The sequence below is a fragment of the Primulina huaijiensis genome, chromosome 12, assembly GCF_012295235.1.
Source record: "Primulina huaijiensis isolate GDHJ02 chromosome 12, ASM1229523v2, whole genome shotgun sequence".
NCBI lineage: Eukaryota > Viridiplantae > Streptophyta > Magnoliopsida > Lamiales > Gesneriaceae > Primulina > Primulina huaijiensis.
Window position 1 is genome coordinate 10,788,602 of NC_133317.1, and position 11,208 is coordinate 10,799,809.

The following is an 11,208-nucleotide window of genomic DNA, read 5'->3' on the forward strand; positions in this document are numbered from 1 at the left end:
GTACTTGAAAAATAACATGAAACTTACATTCATTAATATAAAAGTCTTGACCTATTTATAAGATTTCAAGGGCTTGATGGACATGGCACACCAATTTTTTCCCCCCCCAATTACCCATGTCCATTGGATTTAGATCATCTGTTGTGATTAAAAACACAGCATCTGATGAAGTGTACTTTTACACGAGATGATCAGTTGATTATCTGATGGACCTCACACAATGTCATATAAAATTGAAAAATTGTCAAGATTTCAAATATTAGCTTTAAAAATTACTTTAACCACATTTCACACATATATTAACATATATTTTATATTTAAATTTAATTTTGTGCTCGGAGTAGGTGCAAAAGTTTGCTAATATTATATATATCTTTTTACTATATAATAATATTAATATTAATATATATAAAGTTTGGGTAGGCCTTTCAAATACAATAAATTGAAGAATATCGATACAAAGTATCAAACAATGCATCGATCAAGACTCGACAGCCCATTTGTTTGTTATATTATAAACGCAAAATGGTTGGCAGCCAAGTGGATTTCGTGGAACAATAACCAGAAAATTATTAAATTTATTTATTTTGGAGGAGTAAGAGGATCAGATTAGATTCTTGCCACAAGAACATTGGCGGTCAATTTTTTGCTTCCGTGTGCATCTTTAATTCCAAAAATTGGCAAGACACTATTTTTATTGGGAGGGAACTCCAATAAAAATTGACATTGGGTTAAGTAAAGCTTGCCCGCATAATTTTTTCAGCCAAGTTCCCACCTTTCGCGTTCCTGTCATCCTTATCACGTTAATCTTCTGCGTTTCTGTAATCTGTATCTTCCCTTTTGGGTTGATATCTTCGTTTATTTTATTCGTATTTCTGTAATTTTTTGTATATACTCTTCAGTTTTCTTTCCCTTTTATTGTTTGTTTTTTCAAATTTCCGTTCTTTGTTAAAATCCCTTTTAATGTTTCCTTGATATGAACTTTTGACTTCTGCCATTTCGGAGACCAGTTGTAAAAAATCGCAGTTATGGCGTTAGTTGAGGCGTTCTTGGAGATTTTGGAGAGGCCCACGATTTGGGCGATGATTTTAGGGATGATTCAGCTGCTAGGGCCTGTTTGGATTGCTTTTCTTGTGGGTGTAACGGTGGGGTGGGCTTGGAAACCTAGGTGGGCTAGTTTAGGGAATCGTAAGTTTGAATTTTCAGCTCCTTCTTCACCTTCTTCTAATATCCCTTCTCCTGTTAATGGTTTTGTTTCAACCAGCAAAAGTGTGGGTTCTAGCAATGTTAAAATTCAGAGTTCTGGTTCTTGTTTGTTCAATAATGGATTGGAAAAGGTGCAAGTAGCATTGCCTCCTGTTGAAACTGCTGTTTGCAGGTAAGCTTTTGGTAAATGTATAAATTTTTGTTTTTTTGTTGGTTCATTTCTCCATTAAGCATTGGTAATGCATTGGCCAACTTGTATTATGTTGATTTGTCATGTTTGAATCTTGTTTTGTTTTGTTTTTTTTTTTGGTTTCATCTTGTTTATATGAACTGACTTGAATGTATGAAGTTTATATATTTGTTGACACGCATGTTTCATTAGGAAGCTAATTGCATCAGTTATGAACGGTTCGGTAGATATAGATATTTAAACTTCGAAGTCCTGATATGATATTGCTCTGAGTGCTTAAACAAAATAATTTCTCATTATGCGTCATTGTGTGCAACCTGAAGTTGTATATCTGGATTGAATGTGAAAAGGTTTGTGTCGTGTGATTTTGGGACAAGGATGTCTTAAACTTGGATGCCCAAATCGGTTCAACAACAGAAGATCCCCAATTAGCTTAGTATAAAAATATGAAAACGTCATTTTACCCTTTCCATAGTAGATACACACGAAATGAGATTGAAATTTACTTTTCAAGTTGGTGATGTGTAAGTTTCTTACACAATGTGTGTGATTCTTTGATAGTTCATCAGAATCAAGAAAAGAATATAGTGTGGTGGTTATGGATGAAGATTTGGAACATTTGTGTCACCTTGTTGAAAGGAAAGATGGAGGTCCATCCTGGAAGCATGTGTTCAATCGATCAACTCATGATATGAGCTACCAAGCATGGCAGAGAGATCCTGAGGTGCCATATGCCCTATTTTACAATATCTGAGACCGTGATTATTTTTGCTTCTGTAAGATCTTGAATCATACTTGTTATGATTTGCCAGACTGGTCCTCCACAATATTGCAGCAGGACTGTTTACGAGGATGCAACTCCAGAATTGGTGAGGGATTTCTTTTGGGATGACGAGTTTCGACTAAAGTGGGATGATATGATCCTACATGCTTCAATTTTGAAAGAATGCCCTACGACAAGAACAATGATTGTCCACTGGATACGTAAGGTTGGGAAATTCAATTAATTTTCTATGTGAACCTGAAATTTGTAATTCTCGTGATAGCATATCAATAATCACTTGGGGTCCACTGTTTTTTACTACAAGGCCCTGGTTCAACTAAAAACTCTGTAAAATTGTTCATGAATATTATTGATGTGAGATCACATAATTGATTTCTGACTATTTGTGCGCAGTTTCCCTTTTTCTGCAGCGACAGAGAATACATAATTGGCCGTCGAATGTGGGAATCAGGACGTTCATATTATTGTGTAACGAAGGTAAAGCCGTGGATACTTTTGATTTGGTTCTTTTGTGATTCTGTATGGATTATTTTTCAACCCAATGATTTGGAGTTGATCTACCATTATGAATTGGCTTAATCACGTTTTTTCTGATCATGGAAAAATGTATTCTTCAAAATACGCATAGTGCTGTGCTATGTGAGTTTCAGAAATTGCATCGAAACCATATGAGTTTTGGGCACATCCCATAATATCCGGAGTTATTGTGTTCTAATGTTCTTCGTACTTGAAGTTCTTATGATGAAGTTTGATTGCCCCTTCATCTCTAAACCAGGGAGTTCCCTACCCATCTGTTCCAAGGCGAGTTAAACCAAGGCGTGTGGATCTTTACTATTCTAGTTGGTACATTCAAGCAGGTATGTTATAAAAGAATGCTGCATCATTTACTTGAAATCCTTGGTTAGAGTTAATTTTTCTCTCGAAAATGTCTGAATTTTTTTGTTTTCGAATGGAACAGTCGAGTCAAGGCAAGGGAATGGGCAACTGTCTGCATGTGAGGTGGTGCTCTTCCATCACGAAGACATGGGGATTCCATGGGAAATTGCAAAGTTCGGGGTACGACAAGGTATGTGGGGTGCAGTCAAGAATATCGAACGTGGCTTCCGAGCATACCAAAAGCACCGAGCTTCTGGAGCTCCCCTCTCCCACCATGCTATCATGGCTCAAGTAAACACAAAGATCGACCCCGACTATCTCAAGTTTTTCGAAGGTGATGAAGACTCGAAAGAAACTCAACTGGTGGCTTCAACTGATGAGAAACAAAAGGGTGTGAATATTCCGAAACTCCTAATATTTGGTGGGGTGATCGCTGTTGCTCTCAGTCTCGATCGGGGGCTTCTGACCAAGACCCTCCTATTTGGTGTTGCTCGGAGATTTGGCAACATGGGAAAAAGAGCATTGCCTCGGCCTAGTTGAGGTGGAACAAATTTCACTAGCAAGTATTGATGTGTAGCTGTTGCTTGTTTCTGTACAAAAAGTTCTGGAATACCATACAATACAACACACTGAAAATGTTTTTAGCTAGATAGATTGATTAGTTGGAACATTCAAAATTTATGTTATGCCTCTTTTTCCGTCATAATTTTGATTGTTCACTCATCTCAAATGTAACTTTTGTTTGTGCATTATAGGATAGGGAGTTCTAATCATATGCCCTTCAGACCGATATGTTAAATGAATTTCACAGATTGACTTTGTTCAGCCCTTCATGTAATTAGGGACTTCCGACGAAGCCTTCATTGTTTGATGTCAATCCAAATTGTAATAATAAAAGAGAGAAGGTTTAACATAGAAAAATAGTACAAAAAAATGTCATTGAAAGATGAATATACTATATTATACAGGAAAACTGATGCCCTCTACCGGTAGAGTTATTTGATCATGTAGATCTCTCATATTTTACGAGAGACCGACATCCTGTAACGGGGAGCCGAGAACCCTGTTTATTCTGTGCTATGCCGGACTGAGTTCACACGGAAACCTATATTATAGTTTCGAAACTGAATAAGCCATCAAATTGGGGTGCCACCTTTGGTATTTCGGAAGCCTTCACTTTCTTCTGGGCTTTTCCAACGAAACTGCTAACTGAAGCCCCTAATCCACCGCCACATTCTTGCATCTACAGCACCAAGAATTAAGCTAATACCAAACATTTACACAAAGATTACGTTGCAAACATTTAGCCAGAAAAAAGTATTTTTTTTTAAATTTAAATATAAGAATTTACCGGTACAGTTGGATGATTTTTATTGAAGAAATATATCCCCATTGCAGTGGCAGCTGCTGGTGCAGTGATGCAAAGTGTTGTAGTGATTGGAGCCATTTTTCAAGAATTTTGTAAGTGTTAAAACTTTGTGAGTAAATGATTATATATCTTTGGGTTTTTGTTGTATCCTATCCATATTGAGAGGAAATGCCTGTGTAGTTGTGTTGGCACCACACGCATTCTTATCCATCTCCGAAAAGGGTTCCTTCCAAGTCTTATATTCAAATCTATAAGATATATCTCCCGACGGAAAAAATGACAGAAAATTATAATTTTGATTTAGTATATTTGCTTATGATGATATCAAAATCTTATCCTGGGTTCGATCTAAAGAACGAGTCTTTTAATTTCGTAGTTGAGTGGATCGAGGCAGTGCTCTGAGTTCTGCACAGACATAAATAGATTTAGGAGGCGTCAGAGAGTTTTCCAGCGTGACCCATCTAATGCTTAAGTAAGCCCGGAGAACAAACTTAATAGAGAGATATTAATGCTAAGTGAGCAAGAGAATGAGTGTTCTAAAACCGTGACCAATACCTGATATTTATAGAAGCAGGAGATAATATTTATCTTGTTGGAGTAGGATTCTTGCTAGGTAGAATCCTACATAAGATAGGAAATATCATATGGTAGGACTCTCTGACCACAATAGTTAGGACTCTTGATGACGTCTAGGACTCTTGTCTTATCTCGATGAGATTTGATCGACTCTCGTATTTATCGAGACTCATTTATTGAAAGGAATATCTTCACATTCCCTAGCTGCATTAGGGTTTGGGCTTCCCGACCCCTTGAGTGGACTCGGATTTCTAGTAATCAGTTCGAATCTATAATAAACATGGTTGAGGGGTCTAGCCTTGTTAGGAATTTATGAGCCCGGACTCTGGGCTCGGACACCTTACTATATGGTTGGGCTAGGTAGTCGGGCCCTTAATCAATAAAGAGTCCTCTATCTTACAGAGCTAGGGCCAATTTTAAGATAGATCTTGATCAATCCAGATGCGTCAATTTTAAGAGACATCAGCTTCTTTGCGATTACAATATTATATGTTGTTAAAATCTTATTATTATATACAGCATTTTCCAGTATATGTATTAAAAAAATTAGTTAGTCAACTGAATAATCAAGACAGTAACTTTGATGATAGAGCACTAACTTTTTATGGTAGAGGTGCATGATTCAATACCTTTCATTACTATTTTCTAGTTTGTTTTTTAATATTTATTTATTTGTATATGTTGGGCTTATACACCAATTTCAATCTTTTATTTACCGGGCTCAAATTGTACATTTGTTGAGGTGATTGTACTTTATCATTTTTAAATTTTTATTTATTTGTCTTGTTTGGTTTAGTAGGCATCAATTTCAATTTTTATTTATTGAGCTCAAATTAGATCCTTGTTGAGTTGACTGAACTTTTGTTTTTATTATGTATTGACGTTAAGCGTACATATCTCCAATGAAACCAAAACAAAATTTTATTTTCACTCATTTTTTCTTATTGAAAAATCTTAAAAATTAGTAAAAAAAAAAAACTATCTAAACTTTAAAAATAAAGTACAAATGACAATTTTTAAAGATAATGAAAAAAAAGATATTATAGTTTTTATAAGTTAAAATTTGATTTCGCTAATAGTGAAGATCTCCGTGGCTTCGGAAAAAATTTAAAACTCTATTTATATGTAACTTGTTTTTTTTACTGTGTATATATATTTATTGGTGGTTCGAACCTTTTTTTTAGTTAGACACAAAGTTTGTAAATCATCTAATTCTCAATATTTTTTCCTTTCTATAATTCTTATACTTAAACAAAAAGTTTTAGGAAAAACACACGTATCACAAGTCTAAAGACGGAAACTGACGATTCCCACTGCAGATTAGTAGCTCTGACACCGGCCCACACTGCCACGACTTGGGATACAGCCACTCCAAATATAAACTGACTACAAGTGGAAGAGTAGGGAGGGAGCTAACCTTGGAGCGAGTTGAGTAAAAGAGATAGGAAGTATCAATATAACGATGACAGGAAATTTCAAGCTATCTTTAGGACATTATTCTAAAAGTGTATGTTAGGATCGATTTGGGAGAAAATCGTTGAGTAACAATAGCTCGATTCTTGAAATATTGAACATCGATGAATTAAATCGAGTTTGGTTTTCAAACCAAGCGGAAGATACTCGAAATAATCCTTCGTATAAACTGATTGAATATTTTTTAATGCATCTAAAAAATATATGCAAGTTGAATGAGTAAAACTATTTTGGTTGAAGCATTTTATCAAACACTTGGTATCAATATTTTGGTATTTGAATAAAACATAAAATGCTTCAACAATGCATCTTTAAAACTATGAAAATGATAAGTAAATGCAATAAACAAATAGGCACGAATTTGTTTATGGATGTTCGGAGACTTCAAATGCTCATACGTCACCACTTCTTCTCCTTGGGAAGGATTCATTAGAAGACTTTGATTTATACAACTACTTGTACAAACCCATTCAGCTAGGACTTACGCTACTGCATAACTGAACTCCTAGCACTCAAGATTGTAGGCAACACCTCACAATCAGCATATTGTTTAATGTCTCATATGCAAAGACTACATACACAAGTTTATTGTCTTTGTGCAAGACTCACTCAATTAATCTTTGAAGTTCAGCTCTCTTGAATATGTGTGAGTGATTGTGTGTGAGGAATTAATCCTTTACAGTGTACATCTCAAATATATCCTCATACAAGGGCTTGTGCTCTCAACTAGCTGATTTATTCATGCTAACTGCCCATACTTTGTGATAAGATCGACTATGAGCTGAAAGATTGTTTATAAGGGGGGTTAAATAAACACTTAACGATTTTAACAACTTTTTGTAATATCGAGTCAGTTTAGTGATAAACTAAAACTCGGGAATCTTGTCAGTCGATATCAGTCAGTTAACAAGTAGTGTGCAGAAATAAACTGACTGAAAGATAGAATATAAACTGAAATAAGAACAAAAAGATTTTATGGATGTTCGAAGATTTCAATCACTCCTACGTCAACCCTTCTATCACAATGATAGGATTTTTACTAAAAGACTTTGATCGATACAAACAATTGCAAAGACCCACTTCAGTCTTGGACTTAACACTACCAAACTGAAATTCTTAGTTTACAAATGAAATTCTCAGTATTCAACTGGACTTGGGAAAGATGTAGTGCAACCGATCTCTTTAAGATCAAGTATTACAACATCAAATATTTGTGCTAGAAAGCTCGAAGTAGCCTGATTGCTATCAGTAAATACAATAAGTGAGAGCTTTGAATCTCAGGATAATTTCAGCAGAATGATTGCAAGTTGGTCGGATCTCTTTTGTTGCTTCGTCTCTGCTATTTATAGGTTTCACTTCCAACGGTAACAATTAATACATTTGAATATTTTATTTATCCGTTGTTTGCCATGTCAACATTCCTCTGACATTCGTACACTGCAGCTTTTTCTGAAATGCGGCACTCCCACTATAAGTTGCAGTCTGCTTGTACTGTATGTCGGTTGAACGTCTTTATTCTTCATATGTTTAGTTGAAAGATCTGATGAAAAATAATAGCTGATAAGCTTACAACTGTTTGTAGCTTCCAACTGATCAGTCAGTTGTCTGTGTAGTTCAGTTCAACTGGTTCAGTTGCCCTTAATTATCTTCGCATTAATCTTCAGTTAAGGCAACTGTCAGTTCGCATATTTTGATCAGTTACCTCCAGTCTTCTCGATCAGTTAGTTCGATCTTAATAAATGTTCAGTTTGTCAAATCGGAGAAATTTAGTTTCCAACAATTTCTCCCTTTTAGGTGTTTGACAAAACTTTTAGGTGTTTGACAAAACTTAGAATAAGTGAACTGATCAACTGGATACTTTGTAGATAAAATAATTTCTTTATTGACAACTCTTCCAATGTCCAGATTCGTACAAAGAATGAAAGAATAAAGGATCTTGTAACTGAATAAAATAACTCAAAAATCTGCCATAATCTTCAACTGAATAAGTGTAGAGACTGTCTTCTAACTGATCTTCTATTTCTGAGCTCTTTTATCAGCTGGTGGTTGATCAGTTGGTTGACTTAGTCTCTTTTTAGATTCCTTCAACTGAGATTCCTTCTGCTGAGCTTGCTGAGCTTCTTCTTCCCTCTTTTTGTCAAACGCCTCCACTTTTTTGGATAATGTTCGAACTTCTGAGTTGATGTTAGAAACGACATTCATCAGAAGATCTTTCATTTTATCCATTCGCTTGGTGAGAGAATTCTGCAAATAATCGAAGTGTTTGTTGAACATCTCCTGAGTATTAAAATGTGTCTCATCTGATGCTCTGTCTTTTCGGATTTGATCCATATGAAAGAACAAGTTTGTAACATCTGATGTGATCTTTTGTAGACTCTTGGACGTGTTTTCCTTCATGGTATCGATCTTCATTGTATGCGCCAGTTGAGTTGATTTGATGCTAGAGAGAGAAGTCATCATACTGACAAGGTTGGTTTGAATAGCCTGAATCTCTTCGAATATTGATTCAGTTTCTATATGAATTCCAAGAGACATGGCTCCAGAGGTTTCTGGTGCCTCTTCCCTATTTTGTTGATCAAAAATCACCAAATCTCTGTCAGTTGATGTAATTCTTTCTGTTTCTGGAACATCTTCTGTTATTTCTTCCTGAAGCTATAGAGGAGAAGACAGATTTGGATCAGCAGCAGTATTGGAAGGTTCTTCAGTCTGAGAATCAGCTGAGATAGTAGATGGCTCTTCAAAAGGCTCATCAGCTGATATAATAATTGGCCATATAGTTGATGGACTAGCATGTTGAGTCGCGACTTCCGACTGAACTGCTTCTTCAGTTTGCATCAACAAAGTCTGTGCGACTGGTTGTTCAGTTAGGCTTGGTTCATCAACAGGCAGTTTTTCAGTTGTTACGAGCACCTCCTGTTCAGTCATGATGGTTGATTGAACTGGCTCATCGATTGCTGCTTGTTCAGTCGTGGCAGACGACTGAACTGCCTCTTCAGTTCGAATCAAAATAGCCTCTTCGGCTAGTTGTTCTGTTCACTTTGGCTCTTCAGTGACGAATGTAGATAAAATATTCAGCTGAATATCAGTGTCGACTGATTGTATAACTTCGTCGATATTCGTCAATGATAAATCAGCTTCAGTGTAAAGCTGAATTTCTGCAGTTGAAGATTGAAGAGCAGAAGTTGTAACGTACCGTACTTTTTACTACTTAAAATTTTGCGGAAAAATAAAAATTTTCTTAAATAACTCGTAAACTTTCAAACTTCGATAAAATAAACTGTACGTCTCAAAATGGTCGCAACAAAAGATCTAAAAAAAAGGTTTGCCAAAAGCATTTGATTAAAAGTTCATAACCAGTAATATAATTCAAAGTATTTTTAAACATTCATAAAACTTAAAACATGGCGGTCCTCGGGTGTAGCCTCTCGCTCAGTCCAAGTCAGCTCACTGGTCCACATCTCTCGTCTCCTCAACAACATCCTCACCTACATCGATCAAGTCTAGTGAGTCTAAAGACTCAACACGTATAAACTGGAGATAACAAGTATTACGTAATAAAACCACATGCAACTTCGAAATAGAATGTACATACTGAAACTTGAACTTGCAGATCAAAAGCTTGAACATACGTACATACCTACATAGACGTGCCATAACGTGAAACTTTTCTTAAACATGTTTGCATACTTGTACATACATGAACTTCATTTTTCGTAGAGTCATGTTTCAAAGCAAGTGACCCATACATAAATACTCCTGATCAGACTAAATCACAGTACTGGCTGACAGGGAAAAATCCACTACCACATACATGAGATCCCCGTTCATGCTTTAACAGGTGGATTGGTCCCCGTTCATGTTTTAACGCTTTCCAATCCTGATCTAAACCCGTTCATGCTTTAACGGAATGGATTGGTCCCTGGTCATGCTTTACTGCTTTTCAATCCCATACATAATTGGTCACAATATATTTAGCATACCTAAAAAACTTAAAAGTATTTTCTTTGCACGTCAAACATACTTGGCGTTGAGGGATTCGTTGGATCTCGCTTAGGGTCACTGCTGCTCATGCTAACATGAATTCCAACACTTAACTTGCATAACATAGACGTAGGTATTCGTGCTCACCACCGAATCAATTAATTAGCTTATGAAATTCTAGATCCCTCGGGACTTGACCTCGTTTAATCATACTAACCATGACATCAAACCCCGAAACAAACTCTAAAATGACGTGTGAACATTTCCCAACAATAAAAGACATGAACTCACTATTTGAACCTACAACCAACTCACTATTACTACTCGAGCGCCAGGTATACTGGACGCCTACCCTCGGACAGAAGGAGTGGCGCTCGGGCGGTACTATATTATCGCTCGGGCGCCGAGTGCACTGGACCCGCGACTTAGAAGCTTATTTTCTCCAACTTCGATTTCAAAGACAATGAACAACGCCTCGAGACTCATCTTAGGACACCATGGCACTAACTCGTCTCCACAAAAAGTCCCAAACATTCCCAAAGAAACGACGCACCACACGCAACGCAATAAACCCGTGAACCCAAATTTTGACACCAAAATAGTTTTTACGACTACTCGTTCTCTCAAGTGCCTAACGACACGAAACGAAACGGAAATAACTATCCCAACATCATTAACAATATACCTATACACAGCAGCAATCACCCGTCAATCCCCAACGAAGCCTGCAACAATAAAACTTCAAGAACACAT

General features: G+C 36.4%; 1 protein-coding gene and 1 long non-coding RNA gene across 2 annotated transcripts; one reads left to right on the forward strand and one right to left on the reverse strand.

The window, feature by feature from the left end:
• Positions 1-645: 645 nt before the first annotated feature.
• LOC140989903 (uncharacterized) lies at positions 646-4,381 on the forward strand. Its single transcript, XM_073459430.1, has 6 exons — positions 646-1,378; positions 1,958-2,120; positions 2,209-2,385; positions 2,574-2,657; positions 2,956-3,037; positions 3,139-4,381. Exons 1-6 carry the CDS (start codon positions 1,029-1,031, stop codon positions 3,594-3,596), a joined length of 1,314 nt encoding a protein of 437 aa, XP_073315531.1. The 5' UTR covers positions 646-1,028; the 3' UTR covers positions 3,597-4,381.
• Positions 3,949-4,677, reverse strand: LOC140989904 (uncharacterized). Its single transcript, XR_012177600.1, has 2 exons — positions 4,408-4,677; positions 3,949-4,299 (listed from the first exon to the last, which is right to left on the reverse strand). It is a non-coding gene; the product is annotated as an uncharacterized lncRNA (long non-coding RNA).
• Positions 4,678-11,208: the final 6,531 nt, after the last annotated feature.

What these genes read in the sequence shown, in the direction of transcription:
- LOC140989903 (XM_073459430.1), top strand. Translation starts at nt 1,029, where the DNA reads ATGGCGTTAGTTGAGGCGTTCTTGGAGATTTTGGAGAGGCCCACGATT. An exon ending in GTTGAAACTGCTGTTTGCAG is followed by an intron (nt 1,379 to 1,957) that starts GTAAGCTTTTGG and finishes ATTCTTTGATAG; the next exon opens with TTCATCAGAATCAAGAAAAG. An exon ending in TAGTTGGTACATTCAAGCAG is followed by an intron (nt 3,038 to 3,138) that starts GTATGTTATAAA and finishes CGAATGGAACAG; the next exon opens with TCGAGTCAAGGCAAGGGAAT.